Source organism: Penicillium expansum (genome assembly GCF_000769745.1).
Source record: "Penicillium expansum strain MD-8 chromosome Unknown contig333, whole genome shotgun sequence".
NCBI classification, from domain to species: Eukaryota; Fungi; Ascomycota; class Eurotiomycetes; order Eurotiales; family Aspergillaceae; genus Penicillium; species Penicillium expansum.
This window is the reverse complement of record NW_015971465.1, coordinates 3,895-18,851: the sequence shown is the minus strand read 5'-3', so window position 1 is coordinate 18,851 and position 14,957 is coordinate 3,895. Positions and strand designations below refer to the sequence as shown.

General features: G+C 47.3%; 6 protein-coding genes across 6 annotated transcripts; 4 read left to right on the top strand and 2 right to left on the bottom strand.

Annotated features, from left to right (window-relative positions):
* Positions 1-2,137: 2,137 nt before the first annotated feature.
* On the top strand, positions 2,138-3,056 carry PEX2_094290 (uncharacterized protein; the record flags this gene model as incomplete). Its single annotated transcript, XM_016746699.1, has 2 exons — positions 2,138-2,172; positions 2,234-3,056. The coding sequence occupies 2 exons, from the start codon at positions 2,138-2,140 to the stop codon at positions 3,054-3,056; spliced, it is 858 nt and encodes a 285-aa protein (XP_016593975.1).
* A 541-nt stretch (positions 3,057-3,597) lies between these two features.
* Positions 3,598-4,950, bottom strand: PEX2_094280 (uncharacterized protein; the record flags this gene model as incomplete). Its single annotated transcript, XM_016746698.1, has 1 exon — positions 3,598-4,950. The coding sequence occupies one exon, from the start codon at positions 4,948-4,950 to the stop codon at positions 3,598-3,600; it is 1,353 nt and encodes a 450-aa protein (XP_016593974.1).
* Positions 4,951-5,913: 963 nt separating this feature from the next.
* On the bottom strand, positions 5,914-8,021 carry PEX2_094270 (uncharacterized protein; the record flags this gene model as incomplete). Its single annotated transcript, XM_016746697.1, has 3 exons — positions 5,914-6,390; positions 6,454-7,110; positions 7,185-8,021. 3 exons carry the CDS (start codon positions 8,019-8,021, stop codon positions 5,914-5,916), a joined length of 1,971 nt encoding a protein of 656 aa, XP_016593973.1.
* A 915-nt stretch (positions 8,022-8,936) lies between these two features.
* PEX2_094260 (histidine phosphatase family protein) lies at positions 8,937-10,612 on the top strand (the record flags this gene model as incomplete). The annotated part of the gene is made up of 2 exons (XM_016746696.1): positions 8,937-9,558; positions 9,618-10,612. 2 exons carry the CDS (start codon positions 8,937-8,939, stop codon positions 10,610-10,612), a joined length of 1,617 nt encoding a protein of 538 aa, XP_016593972.1.
* A 1,524-nt stretch (positions 10,613-12,136) lies between these two features.
* Positions 12,137-12,607, top strand: PEX2_094250 (uncharacterized protein; the record flags this gene model as incomplete). The annotated part of the gene is made up of 1 exon (XM_016746695.1): positions 12,137-12,607. The coding sequence occupies one exon, from the start codon at positions 12,137-12,139 to the stop codon at positions 12,605-12,607; it is 471 nt and encodes a 156-aa protein (XP_016593971.1).
* Positions 12,608-14,199: 1,592 nt separating this feature from the next.
* On the top strand, positions 14,200-14,734 carry PEX2_094240 (Mitochondrial inner membrane translocase subunit Tim17/Tim22/Tim23/peroxisomal protein PMP24; the record flags this gene model as incomplete). The annotated part of the gene is made up of 2 exons (XM_016746694.1): positions 14,200-14,622; positions 14,693-14,734. The coding sequence occupies 2 exons, from the start codon at positions 14,200-14,202 to the stop codon at positions 14,732-14,734; spliced, it is 465 nt and encodes a 154-aa protein (XP_016593970.1).
* Between the last annotated feature and the right edge of the window lie 223 nt (positions 14,735-14,957).

Sequence of the window (14,957 nt, the reverse complement as noted above, 5' to 3'; positions counted from 1 at the left end):
CCTACATGATGTTGCACCTAGTTCGCGTGAGTCTCATCCTCTCCTACTCTCTCTAATGATGTAGGCTATGTATGCAGTGTAGATAATAGTAGATATACCTATAAAGTATTGATTTCTAGTGATTTCTAGTGCATGTTGGTACTGTTTAGTATTTTAATAACCGCCAGAGGAGATGAGACACCAACAAACTCATGGCGAATTACATACAGTACAGGTATTCCTGGCAACAAAGCAGGGAGGGGTATCGGGCGATTGAGGCTTGTACTGTTTGTTCTATATAAAAGAGTTCTCGGCCGAGCTAGCACGGCAGGGGTACCTAAGTAGGCACCTGGGCAGTATCTTACATTATATAATCATAGGGGTATGCCCAGGTGGGGCCAGGGGTGTCGAAACTTATGCCCAGTCACTCATTCGCTATATCTTCTTAAGTGATGTATATATATGTATTCCGTACGGAGTACGGAGTATATAATGTAGTAAGTAAGTACCTTGTAAAAATAAAAATTGAAAAAAAAACCCCCCACTCGGGTCGAACCGGATGTAGCGAACCATTCCGCAAGGGAAAGAAAAAGAAAAGCCAGACGCGGGGGTCGAACCCGCAGCCTCAAGATACACTTCTGTGCTATTTCAACCGAGTCCAACTGTCTGCATGCCCACAGCGTGAGCTCAGTGCACGCAACCAGGGACTCGGATTTTGTTCTATTTATAGAAGTCTTGCGCGCTACCATTGCGCCAGCCCGGCTTCGGTTGATGAATCTCGTGAGAATTTTTGACTACAGTTCACTTGTGATACACAATCGAACAGTGACCTTTCGACTGTCTTCCCTAGATCTCCAGAACTCTAATTGCTTTGTCACTCTAGCCTCCAACCTTAGTTATAACAAACGTTTAATCCCCCAAACTCGTTATAATCTATTGCAAAAGCTAGATAGCTATGAAGACATAAAATTCTTGGTAATTGATTGAGTGGATTATTGTTTGCCTTTGGAAGGGGTTAAATCGAACATATATTTAACACATTGGATACATTGGCAGTGTAAAATATATAATCGAAAGTGTTTACATATATATGTATATTTTATTTAATGGTGTGCGTGTAAATACCCAACCCGCATTAAGCCATTAACCAACGGGCTGATAAAGTCAACCTACACTGATTGCTATAGCACATTTTACCAAGTTACAAATATCACGATAACAGTCCGGCCTACTTACTCTACACTCTTCAAGTCAGGAGATTAAGAACCCAATCCACCCAGTGAAAGTGAACGCTAGCACAAACATTTTGCTCTACCCAGAATTTCTTGGTGACACATGGTCGATTGCTTGTTTTTTTCTTTAGCTGGGCGTATGTTGTACAAGATAATTACAAGATAATTACAAAGGGGGTGAGACCCAGGTGAGAACTCCTTTAGGTTTGTGCACTGACAGGCCGCTCAGCCAGTGGTGTAGGAGATGCTAAGTGATTAAGGCTTCATTGACACTCTATATACATATATTCTCCCTAACTAATCTGAGTGTTAAAAAAAGTTCAGTTACGATTTTATCGCATATAAGTCTCTTGTGTATGGGGTTACCATATAAAAGATACTTAATTTTGCAATTTGTGATCTGATGAGAATTTGTTATCCGCTGGGGCCCCACTACCTCCCGGGTGTTGGTCGACTTGGCACGATTTTCATTGGATCTAGACCGTTGGATTTGGTCAACAGGTATCGCGAATATATAGATAGCTCAACAAGGTAAAGCTGCATAGCAAGTTGCATCCAACTCAGATAGGGACTGAAAGTTTTCGACAAACTGCTATCGGATTGCGCGCAATGACCGTGTCGCTCAAAATAGAAAACTTTGCTAGGACTAGCTTCGGCACGGTGCAATATTGCCGATAGCAAAAACCGATTATATTGGATCCTAAAGCTCCAAAAACGCTGATACCTAAGGAAAAAAGCCGAGGTCCTTCCCCTTAATCTGGCCCCACATCACGATACCTTGCGGCTCTGTGGGAAGGGTTATCTGTTCTTTGGGCTTTTACCCCCGAAAATGATCCTGTTGCAAAAGTGCTTGCCATTTCCCTGTGAAATTTCGCTGTATCGGAAAATTTGACGCCCCCAGTCACTACCTTCAACTCCTGGGAACGATGTCTAGCGCTGTTGGCGAGCAGATGATCCCTGGGTAAAGCTACCTCACATCACTGACCATAAGGACCGACAAGCTAATCTAGCCATGCTTCTAGAGCCGAGCCAGGTCATTATTCGGCCCCATCGGAGACCAGATGCGTTGAGTACTATGACATATCGCGACCAGACCTTCCTTCGATCGCAAATACCAATTTTTGTCTACCATTTGTCTCCTTGGCGCCGAAGCTATCCTTACAGATCAATCAATGTACCTATTGGAACAAGGGATCTGTATGGCCAATCTTCAACATCTGGCGTCCAGGACTTTTCGGTATCTCTCTCACACAGCTGGGGCCCGACCCTGTCAAGCTCAGAAACAAGACCGACTTCATCGTGACAGGATACGAAGATGATATGGAAGCGTTGAAGACAAAGGACACAAATGCTATTTCGTTTAGTACAGAAGGCTTAGTGGCTGGTGTTGATGTCGACGCTCCTCCCTGGTATGGTTGTAAAGTGTGCAACTGCCACCGAGGATACTTATTCTTGCCAAACGGCGAGCGCTGGAATTGGATTGAAATTGGCGAAGAACATTATCAATTCAAGCGTGAAGATGATCGCCGAGATCAAGATGTAGCATCGAAAACGTTGATTTGGGAGTTCCAGAATAGCTGGCGACCTTCCGAGGACCTCCCGGCAGACCTCCCATTTGCTGTAAATCGAGATGCTCGAGTCTGTCGAGTCAGCGAAACTCACTCATTGATCGGTGGTCCCGTTATAGCTGGAAGCCCCATTGCCGTGATGAATCATGATGGGTTTATTTTCTTTGATGGGGTCGGGTCGAAGATGGCTGAAATTCAGACCGAGGATAATCGTGCTTTCATTCTTATGTCCGGACTTGCGATTGCAAAATATGAAGGTTGGTTAGCAGAAGGTTGAAGTTCTTTAGTGCTTGATCGAGAGAGCTATTTGATAAAGATAAATATAAGTAGAATATGACGACCTGCGGAATTGAGACCGAAAATGACCACCTTTGAATGTTAAGCTGGGAAAATGTGATAAGCCAACTTCCAAGAAGGAATCCCTTTCGTGTTCTAATATAATCTTCTACGAACAGTTCCAGAAATTGAAGAGTCGGACTAGGCTGGTTAGTAAATTTAGGGTCTTCAGAGCTACAAAGCCTATCTAAGTGCTATAAAGTGGTATTTCTCTGGCATAACAGGCGCTAGCTCACGATGACAGATAATGTTATTTTCTTCTTCCTTTTGGTTTAATATTCACGTACGATACGCTAATCAAATGCTTTCTAGAGTGTTAGGCGGTATTTATTTGTTTGCAAGGTGATTTGCATAGTGTGAGGGATTTCACGGCGGCCCCTTCATTGAATGGGGGCTGAGCCTCAAAAGTTTATACATCAATCGCACCAACTGTGTGCGAGCGTTGAACCAATATTTGTATCCGAGCCCTGGATCAATGATGCTCAGCTCGCAAGCTGGTCGATCTTAACTATATCCTCGACTAGGCGCAGCGCAATTGATATGCCCATATTCCAACCAAAATCTTGGAGACGTTGGATGACCCACTTTCGGGTTTCACCCTTTGTGGCCGGGCATTTTCCTACCATGTATAGACACCAGGTCAAGATATACCCGCCCGACACGCTGCCTTGAAAAGAGAGATCGACAGAGGGGCAGAGTTCAGACACCGAGGACAGGAATCCCAATGCTTGTGGAATAGTGGCCAGTATATCGTCCCCCAGCTTTGACAGGGTTTGTTTTGTTATTTGGAGCTTCAGCTTCAAAGACTCCTGGAAGGCTAGGGTAAGTGTAGGATCCGTGACGAGAATCTTTTTCAAGAGGTATAATCGAATCTCGCAGACAATCATGTAAAGATTTCTCAAGTTGTTCCAGACCCGAATTGCCCAAGAGTCTTTATAAAGATCAATTCGACCATTATAAATCATTCTTGATGCCCCACCAGAATCATGGGTGGTTGTATATGGTTCTTGTATTGCCAAGAGCTCAACGGAGTATTGGAGGTCAGACTCAATGATGGTCGCTTCGTTCAAGTATTCAGGCCAAAAAGAAACCGTCTTATTCTCCCTGACGCCCATCAGAAGATTTGCGCACCGGGTGCCCAACACCCCCAGGAGCCAAAATGCACTAGAGGCGTCCGTGTGCTTGGCTGCCTCTTCTTGCAGCTCAATCATGTCCTTCGGAAACGGTTTCTCCCCGTGGACACAGGCAAGTACCAGATCAGCGCGCACTTGATTGAACATCAGGATTGAGGCTGGGCTAGTGAACTGGCCTTTGCCCCGGGCAAGCACCAACGCTGCCGCGCCATGCACATGTCGAATCCACGATTTGTGCTCAGAAACATGCTCAAAAACCCCCAACGAGATCACCGACATTAAGGTGCTATCCTTGAGAGAGTCGATAGGCGATGCCAACGCGGTGTTCACATTGTGGATTGCCTCCGTATATTTGGCTCGCGCAATACTCGCCAGCTCGGACTGTTGAGTCGAATTGGCCAACGCTACGAGGCCTACGGCCGCCATACTGGCCACCAGAGTCGGGTGCCCGCCATCGTCGCGAAAAACAGATGGAATGTAGTTTAGACACCCACGTGAAGAGGTCTGGTCAACAACAAAGTTGCGGAAAAAATAGTTGACGCCTATCTCGTCTGCGCTGGGGTTCAGCCTGCGGGCGGGTGACGGCAATTTATCAGTGGCACTCTCGGTTTCTATTTTCTTGGAACGCTTGATCGTATGGTCGGTCTGATCACGAAAGACGAGGGCCCATTCATCTCGATAGCCAAGACACTCTTCGCGCATTCGAATACATTGTCCACAACTGGGAGACTGCTGATCACACTACATGAAAACAGGGCAAAATGAGCACTGGTTTAGCGGACACGAGAAAAAATGAGAAGCAAAATGGATCGGCACCTACGCGTCGCTTGACAGCTCGGCAGTTCCCGCAATTCCTGGAAACTCGTGGATGAGACGTGTTGGGGGCCATATTAATTCGTCAAAAGGGGGAAACAAGGGAGATAAAAAGAGCCCCTGTGAAACGTAAGCTTTGCATTAGCCAGTATGACGTGGGGTAATTGCCAGAGGCTCAATAAATATTATTGATCTCGGGATACAATTGAAGCCTAGGCCTCAGCTCAGGTTCAGGTTCTGCAGATCTTCCACAACCAGCCCCACCGACACGTACACCTCAGTGTACCCCGCGTGCACGTTCTGTCGGTATCGTCGAGAATGCGGAATTTCAGAACAGCAAGAGTCTAATGTCACGACATCCCCATCCTCATCAGATTTGCCAAGGCTTCACCATGAGCGCACATCCCAAGGTCATCGGATTGCAAAGCGAGCACTACATTGGCTGACCACACTAGTCCTATCTAGTGAAGAGGTGTGCTCAAGGCGGTCTACGAGATGGATCAATCGATCAGATGGAAGCAAAAAACCACAGTGGAGCATCGATATAGTCCTGGGGAGCATATGAGGAAGGGTGGTATGAAATGAGATGGTTGCATTAGCTCGCTGTCTAGCTGTCTGAGAGAGAAGTTATATGACGCTAGTCCAAACATAGAAACTATTAAAAGGAGGTGCAGCTGTTGTTAGATTAAGATAACAAAGTTGATGCCAAACGAACTTGAAGAGCTAGTCCCATATTTTTGTTTGAACTTCATCAATCGATTAAATCTATGTAAGGTTTGAAAAGTCAATATAGGGGAAGATATACATTTCAGCGTTTCATTGATAAATGATAGGAAACATTGGAAGTCATAACTAGGAAGCAACAGCAGCCGCAAGAGTTACTACACCAGCCACGTCGAGTGGATTCACGCCGATAGATGGCCCTCCTGCCCGGTCTCTTCCCAGATCTCCCTGCTGCGCGAGATATTGCAACTTGGCAACTGACTCACTCAGCTCCTCCTCGGTGGGCATGTTGACAATCATCAGATACATCACGTCCTCGCTTAGAATCCTAATTCGACTGCCGATTTCCTTCTTCTTTTTGGTCCATTTTTCTTTCCACGTTATACTAGGAGGGAGGCCCTGAGCAGCTCGCTTCCTGTCTTGAGACTCCTTGATGGCAATCCCGGCACGTTCAATCAGGCCTGGCTTTGGCTTATACAGGCCACCGCTAAGGGCCGAGATAAGATTTCCATTATTCGCCGGGTGGTTGGGGTCATTATAGCGTGAAGTGAATGCCTTGCGCCCTGACTCAGGGACAGCTACCACAGACCCCTTATGATCGACTTCCTGCTCCTTGTCAATATCTACTCTTCATGAATGTATAGGAATGTGAGAGAAGATGGTACTCACGAATGATGCTTGTGACTTTCTGTCGATATAGTCCCGAACCCAGGTTCTTCCAGACTGAAACTTTGACTTCGGCTCCAGGCCATCCCTTACCCGTATAGCGGCTCGATCGATATCCGGAAATACCAGCGGCGCACAGTCTGGTAGCTGCATCTCGCCTTGAGTCGCGCCACTTTGTAGTCGATAATGCTTCATGCGCTGCTTCCATGCGTTCATTTGTGGGTGCTCTTCGCTGTGGGTGAACTTGGATATCGTTGCTGCGGCATCAAATTCTGGTCTTGTTGGCTGATTTAGACTGGAATCGTTTCCTGCTGGCGCACTAGCTTGATTGAAGCTGACCTGCTCCATTGAGAAGAGTCCGCCGATTCTCTCAGCTTCTGAACCGAGGGAGCTTGCATTCTGTTTCAGGTTCTGTTTCTGTTCCTTCGTGGGCTTAGGAGGCCGATCTGAGAATTTCATGACCATGGCGTATTGGCCGCGAGGTATGAAAATTTCCTGATTCACCCTATCAAGGTAGGTGTTTGTACGGTGGCGGATTTGGAATTGCTGTGCTGTGTCTGCTACAATCTGAATAGCCGCGGCAGTCAATGCCACTGCTAATGAAGGAGAGAAGCTGGTAATGTTGGCTGCGACAACGATGACCTGGAGCCACATGGAAGCCTATGATAACAGTGGGTAAGTAAATGCAACTCTAATGGATATAAAAAAGGCGTTAAGTAATGAGGGTCACCAACTTGGCTCGCTTTATGGAAGTCACTGATGAACTTCAGGAACACATCTTGGCTTATGCCACAGTCGGCCAAAACAGGCGCATAAGCACGCACAAATCCACGCTTCTTAGCGCCGGGCCTGCGCTGAGGAATAATCACAGGGTATGGGAGTCGCTGCGGCTGCGCTGGTGGTGGTCCGGCCATCGCGACGAGTGCGCGAATCATGCGCTCTCTCTTTTTCGCCTGCTCATCTTCGGAATCATTCGCGTTGATCTCCTCAGGGTCATTCTCAGCACCCATCTCGAAGCTCCTCTGGTCACCTTGTGCACCGGGTTGAGATGCCGATTGATGATACATGGGCAAATCAAATTCTTCGGTTGCTTCATCAAGTTGCCATGCAGCCTCATCACCATCCATCGAGCGCTCCCGGTCGTTTTTGGTGTCGACAGTGTCATTGTAGTCGTTGGATATCACAGAAGGATAGCTTCCTCTCTTCTCGTCAAATTCCAGTGGGTCTTCCGCTTCTGTTGTTCTGCTCTGTCTTTTTGAGTCGAGTGAGTAGGACGAAAGCTCATATTCCGGGAGTAGCTCCCTATCGCTGCCCAGCTCTGGATGGCCCTCGCGAATTGGTAGCTCTATGAAGTCTTCACGGGTGGATGTACCATTTCCCTGGTTTTCGGCAGCCATATAGTTACCACTCTCTCTTTGCAAACCAGCAATTGAGCGAGGGGTCTCTGAGGTAGATGCAGTAGGAGAAGGAGAAGAAGAAGTAGAGTCTTTGTTACGGGTTCGGGCTGCATGAATGGCTTCAGAGGTGAAGCCAATGCCGGAACCGATAAGTCTGGCGAGCCCTTTGCCCATGATTATGATTATGGCAGTGGGAGTTGTAAATATGAAGCAAGGATATTTTTCGGAAGATAGCTAGATCCCTACGGGAGAAGGCCCTTAAAAGGTCTTCTGTGGGACATGGCAGAGTCTCACCCCACGTCTCGTCTACCTATCTGACGCAGTCTACTTACCAGATTTGGGAAATATGGTGTCTATCAGAAGCACCGGGATGAGTTTACGTTTTCCTTTTTCCCAAAATGATACAAGATTTCTATAAAAGCCCACTTTTTTTTCCGTTGCTCAATGATATAGGACGTTCTGATTGGATCCCAGCGGTATCACAGTTCACCTTGTTTTATAGCTCAGTGTTGTCTCGAGATCAAAGCGTTGCCCCGCAGGCCACTGTTTGATTGGCGGAGCATCTCACATACTGGAATAGGACTAGGCGCTACATGTCAGTGCTGAGTTGATCTGCAGAATATAGCTTCCTGATTGGCCAATGCGGATAAATCTCTTGGAAGTGGGACCTGAATCCACATCTCCCACTTACATAGTACTATGATGGGGGCCAAAAGCATCTCACTTACCGTATTCAGTTTTTGAGATATACGAGCTTTCAAGTGGAACGAGATACAGCTATCAGTCTGACTTAGGGGTGATTATCTGTTCCTAATCCGGCAACTCGGATGTTTCTGGCCCCCTTTCTCGCAACCATCATCGTAAGCGGGAGATTTGGAATTGGGTGGATATGAGCTACCTGGGAATTGAGCCTCCAGAAAATGACGGCACGGCAGGGTTGTAAGCAAAAGGAACAAGCGATCTCGCGCACGGCACAGGGGAAATTCGGTCTGCCGATCAACACAACGTTGGGTATATGAACTACCGCCAATTCCTACAAACATCTCGCTCTCACTACATCGTTTACTTTCCAGAAGCAGCTATATCATAATGGTAGCTCTGGTTACTTCTGCAGCCGCATTGCTTACCCTTGTGGGTGGCAGTGGTGCTCTGCCCGGCACTGGAAGCACATCCATGACTTCAAGCTCGACCGTCGCCGCTCCAACAGGAACATCCTATCAGTCCGGATTTGACATGAAGAAGAGCTGGGGCAATCTCAGTCCGTACGCGGACGCACCCAGCTTCAACCTACCCAAGGGTTTCCCGCAAGGTTGTGAGCTGTTGCAAGTGCACATCTTACACCGGCATGGGCAACGCTACCCGACGGACAGTACCGTGGACGCGGGATCAATGGAAGCATTTGCATCTGCATTGCAGAATGCCTCGAGGAAACACCCTGGCACTAAGATTGGTACCGGGCCGCTTGCCTTCTTAAACGATTGGGACTATCTCCTGGGCGTGGAGGACCTGCTCCCAACTGGCGCAGCCACAGAGGCGACCTCCGGCGCGAACTTCTGGAGTAAATATGGTCGTTTGCTGTATGGTGCTTCCATCGGAGAGGCAAACTGGAACAAAACACTGAATGAGTTCCCGAATGGCAAGCCTCGCCCTAAGCCTGTCTTCCGCACCACTTCTTATCCTCGTATACTCGAGAGTGCACGCTGGTGGCTGAGTGAGTGGATCCACAGACTTTTGAATTGAGTACGGTTGACTGATTTCGTTTTACTACAGGTGGCTTCTTTACCAACATAGGAGCTAATAGTTCCTATCCACAGTATGAACTCGTTATTATCCCCGAACAGTCGGGTTTCAATAACACACTATCGTCAACGGATACATGTACGAAGGGCCTAATTACTGGGGCATATGCAGCTGCTGAATTCATTCCCGCAATGATTAAGACTGCCGCAACACGTTTTGCCCCCTTCTTACCAGAAGACTTTTTCTCGAAGTCAGCGGAAATCGCCGCTGAAGAAGTTCTAGGCATGTTCAACCTATGTCCTTATGAGTATACCACGCTGGGCAGCTCATCCTTCTGCTCACTGTTTACTGAGCAAGAATGGCGCGACTTTGAATACTACTTGGATCTCCAATACTACGACATGTACGGATTCGGCTCTCCAAGCGGCCGCGCCCAGGGCATTGGCTATGTGCAAGAGCTAGCGGCGCGGCTACAGCACAAGCTGATTCAAAGCAGCGACAGCAGCATCAACTCTACATATGACGACAACGAGAAATATTTCCCACTTGACCAGCCTCTCTTTATGGATATGTCGCACGACGATACGATCATCTCCGTCCTGACCGCGCTGGGGCTAGACTTCTTCAAGTATAACCCAAAAAGATTGCCTTCTACTGTCGCACATGCTCCGAAGCGCCACTTCAAGCTGAATGAAATCACGCCCTTTGGAGCTCATCTAGTTGCTGAGATTTGGAACTGCCCCAAGAACACCTCCTTCGGCGATCTTCAACCGCAGATGTACAAGAATCGGAATATGTCGTCCAGATCTGACACGGAGAAATACATTCGCTTGGTGTTGAACAATGCTCCCATACCATGGGATGGTCTGTCAGCTTGCGATGGGTCGGTCAATGGATTCTGCCCAGTGCAGAGTTTCATCAGCCAGGTGCCCCAGCTTACGAAGCAGGCGATGTTCCAGGAAGCCTGTTTCGGCTCCTATAACACCAGCATTCCTGTTAACAACGGGCAGCCGCCCTTGGAATAGGCCCTGGTTGATGAGTAGGACTCTCAATTTCGTTTTATCTCGGAAACTGGTGTGGTCTGTGGGGTTAGGGACTTGTTCTTTTCCCGATTTGTGTGCTAGTAGGTGATGATATGGCCATGTTCCGAAATATCCCGGATGTAGAGAATCACTTCCTATTATCCCAAGGCACGACTCCAATCAGCCTCTCATTTTTGTAGCCCCATCTGCCCCTATGCCATAGGCATTGAGATTATAGGTTGAATTCGGCCAACAAGCAGACCTCAGGTGCGATGTAGGGGTGATGATGAATACGTACCTCGGCGATTGTTTCCTCTGTCCATTACCGAAAGTAATAATGAGCAGATAATCGCGTACAAACATTAAAATCAATATAACAGAGGCCCACCCTCTAGCACAGACAACAAATTGCCACGGCGCGTACGGAAGTCTACCAGTATACTCACCCCGTAGCTCGATTCGGCTATTACCATAGGCACCAACCCGCTTCGGTCTTTGTGTTGACTTTTAGAGTCACTTGTTCTCATATACACCTCGACTCGATAGCCTAGATAAGCCTCGTCAATAAATTGGAAATTTTATTTTACTTTAAAATCCTCAATAAGTATAAGCACCATGTCGAAAAATAGTATCTCAATCGTATCACTCGCAAGCCCGCGCAATAAAAGCCGCCTACTTCACAGGATGTCGTGTGACCTCTCTGTGAATATAGATAGCGCACATGAAGCTGGTAGTTAGCGGAAGCTCTTCTGATGCATAGAGAATAGACTTATTTGTTTCATTCCCCGTCTGTTTTGCAAATGACTTCTGTATATGCTCAAAGCTCTAGGGATTGTATGTCAAGCATTCATTCACTGGAGGACCTCGTGGGAATTAACACAATCTACCTATTTATATATTCAAATCCTTCGTCAGGAGAATGGATTCTGTGGGTAATACAATTTAGATGACCATCATTGATTGGGCTAGCGAAAACCATTTAGCTAAAGAGTGCAAGAGGTGACGACCTCTAACAATATATATATGTAGGGCCTACCCGATTCTGGTGATGTTTGAGTATCCACTGTAGTTGAATCGATGTGTCGTGGGTCTTGGTGTTCCTCGCTGCTCGTAAAACGGCAAATAATCTACTTGCAGTGCTGACATGCTGCTTCTAGGAATAGCAGCGGCGCCAGCTGCCGCACCCAGGTGGGACCTGGTGGAGCCCTCCAGCTGCCCAGTTCCACAGGCCCACTTGGGCGCTCTGGGCAGGGCTTCAGGGCTTGTCTCATGACCAAGCAAACACACCGCCGAGGACAACTACGGGCATGGATCCATTTTGTAAGAATAAAAATAAAACCATACTAACTCAAGCTAGTCGATTTTTTAATCATTCTAGATCCAGTTTCTGTCTGCAAACCTCTCAGCAACCTTTGAAGCCCGGTGTATAAAGAAGAAATTAGAAAACAATAACCAAAATACCAACCAAAAAAAGGACAACCAATAATTACGGACGCAAAGAACAAGAATATGTCCTCAACAATACCAATGGCAGGTTCAGCCTCAGCCTCAGACACAAATGCAGACGAACCATGCGCCTTGCTATCGCCCGCTTCCGTAGCAGAATGGCCACCGCAAACCAAAAGTAACGTGCGGCGCTCGAGTATTGCGCCGTTCACACCGGCTTGGTCGATTGGGGTCAAGAACGAGGAATTGGACGGACTTGATGAGGGACAGAAACGCGACAAGTTGGCGGATCCGGAGCTACTGAAGCGTGGGCGAGAGGCCTTGGAGCAGGAGCTGGAAGATGAGTTGTCGAATGACACGTTGAAGGCGTATATCGACGAGGATCTGGATGTCAGGGCTGGCTTTATCGCCGGTATTGGATTTAACCAACTGTACCAATGCCAATCGTGGTATAGTGCGTATGTGTACTACCGGCTGAAGACGGAAGACGACGAGGAGAATGGCAAGCACAAGGGTGAAGACATCCAGGATGCTGCTAATGTCCGAGACTAAGGGTGGCAAGTGGTTCTCTTCTAGGCAGAGGTTATCAATCCTAGCGTTCTGTACGGCTGGAAGGCACGCTTTGATTCTATTCTAGAATTCTTGGATTGGTATGCTAGCTGGCTGGACTATCTTAATGTACGGGGGTTGCTGTCTCTGCAGCGCCACGCTATGGGCTGTGAGACGGACTGCGAGACGGACTATGAGGATCATGCCATAGGGGCCTATACAGAGAATTACTAGCCTATCAGCTTAGTCTTTTATGTAATACTTAATTGCTGAGTGACTTTAATGATATACTAGCCTTACTTTACCTCGATCTCTGTAGGCAGTTCCCCTGGATATCCTTGCTTATAATATCTCTCGAAACCTTAGAAGTACTTAATGTGACTCGATATTTCTTCTTCTATTAGAAAAGCTGAGATTATATCAAACGATGAGCAATGTATTGAATACTATCTAGGATAAATTCCTTTATCTCTTTATCGTATGTATTTTTGATAAGCTAAGGCCGATCTATATATTCCTAGGTCGGCAGTTAGCAAATAATTTCTTTAAACTTACTTTATTTCTTATGTTTTATCTTTATTTATGTCGCTATATCCTGGTTCGTCCTTGTTTTTATATATAACCTGGGTCCCTACTTGGAATATTACAGTACTGGAATTTGATGTGGTTGACTTATAGGCTGATTAGGATACCTTAAGCTAGCTCTAATGACGCTTTTCGAGATTTAAAATCAATGCCTTCAGAATTTTACCTCCATAGACCCAACATGGTCTACGAAATCAACGACGGTTATCCATGCCACGCCCACGGTAAGGTAGCTATCCCAGACTTTACCTCCTCGCTGCACAGTTTCAGCAAGGTAGCAAACTAGATACAAAAGCTCTATTAGCGGCATCGAGCCATTTCGGCATATGCTAGGTGCCCGACAGTTGCGAACACTAGGTGTCCGATACCGCTGGGCGTATATCCCTTTTTCAAGATATAATAGAATGCTACCTGCGATAATGGTATAGAGGACGCGAGTCCAGTGCTTCAGGTAGGGAATGCCAACATGCAGATTTGCTTGCTCCAATGCCATGTCTTACAGCAGTGTCTAGTGCTCGCGGGACGAATAAAGCTCCCACATTACGCGAAGAAGGTCGACAATGTTGGACCCGTATGCTCGTAGCTGCGCGTCGTACACGGCTAGTAGCCCGGTCGACTACAGAAGCCACGTCGACGGTGCAGGTAGCTTTGGGACGCCTAGAATAGGGAAAATGAGAGTGAGTGTTAGCCAAAAAAAAAACAAGAGTGAGAAGTACGCTTTGCAGGGAAGGGGTCATCACATGACCCAATGGAAAAGACACAGTTCACACCTGAGGCATTAACTTCATGCAAACTTTGCAAAGTTTTCAGGGGACTTTTTCCAGGTCACGTGTACCCCATCTGGAATTTCTTAAACCATTGATCCTCCATCTTATCTCGTGTCACCGCTGGGTTTATTGCCATTTATAAATCCTCGACCTTTACGACTCTCGCGCCTTTCACAACTTATCTCGTCCCGGTGATCCGCCCTTTCTTCCCGACTCTTCGCCCATCCACCTCATTCACACATCATGGATCACACACGCGATCCCTGTCCCTGGGTTGCCCTGAGCGACTTCGGCGGTGCCTTCGCCATGGGTGCTATTGGTGGTGCTGTCTGGCACGGTGTTAAGGGATTCCGCAACAGCCCGTACGGCGAGCGCCGGATAGGTGCGCTCACAGCAATCAAAGCGCGCGCCCCCGTTCTCGGTGGTAACTTCGGCTGCTGGGGAGGTCTCTTCAGTATTTACGACTGTTCAATTAAGGGTATCCGCAAGAAGGAAGATCCCTATAACGCTATCATTGCTGGTTTCTTTACTGGTGGCTCCCTCGCTATCCGTGGTGGTTTTAAGGCTGCCCGAAACTCCGCTATTATGTGTGCTGTCTTCCTCGCTGTCATCGAGGGTGTCGGTATTGGTTTCCAGCGCATGATGGCCGATAACACAAAGCTCGAGGTATGTCGATCTTTCTATCCTCTTGATCAGTATACGATTAGATGTGATTGCTAACCATAAACATTATTAGCTTCCTCCCCTTCCCCCGTCGGAACAGAAGGCCCTCGCTTAAATCCTCTCCTCGGTTCATACCCCCCTTCGATCGCCGTCAACATATCCTCCCTTCTATCACTGTCTTCATAACAACATCTTCACATCAAGTCTCTCTTCTCAGGCGTTCGGTTGATGTCATTATTCCCAAACAACATAGCACCGAGGCTCCCGTTTTGTTCCTACTTTCCGCCCTCGCTTTTAATGCCGCCTCCTACGGCCTGTGTCGAAGCTTTGTACATTAA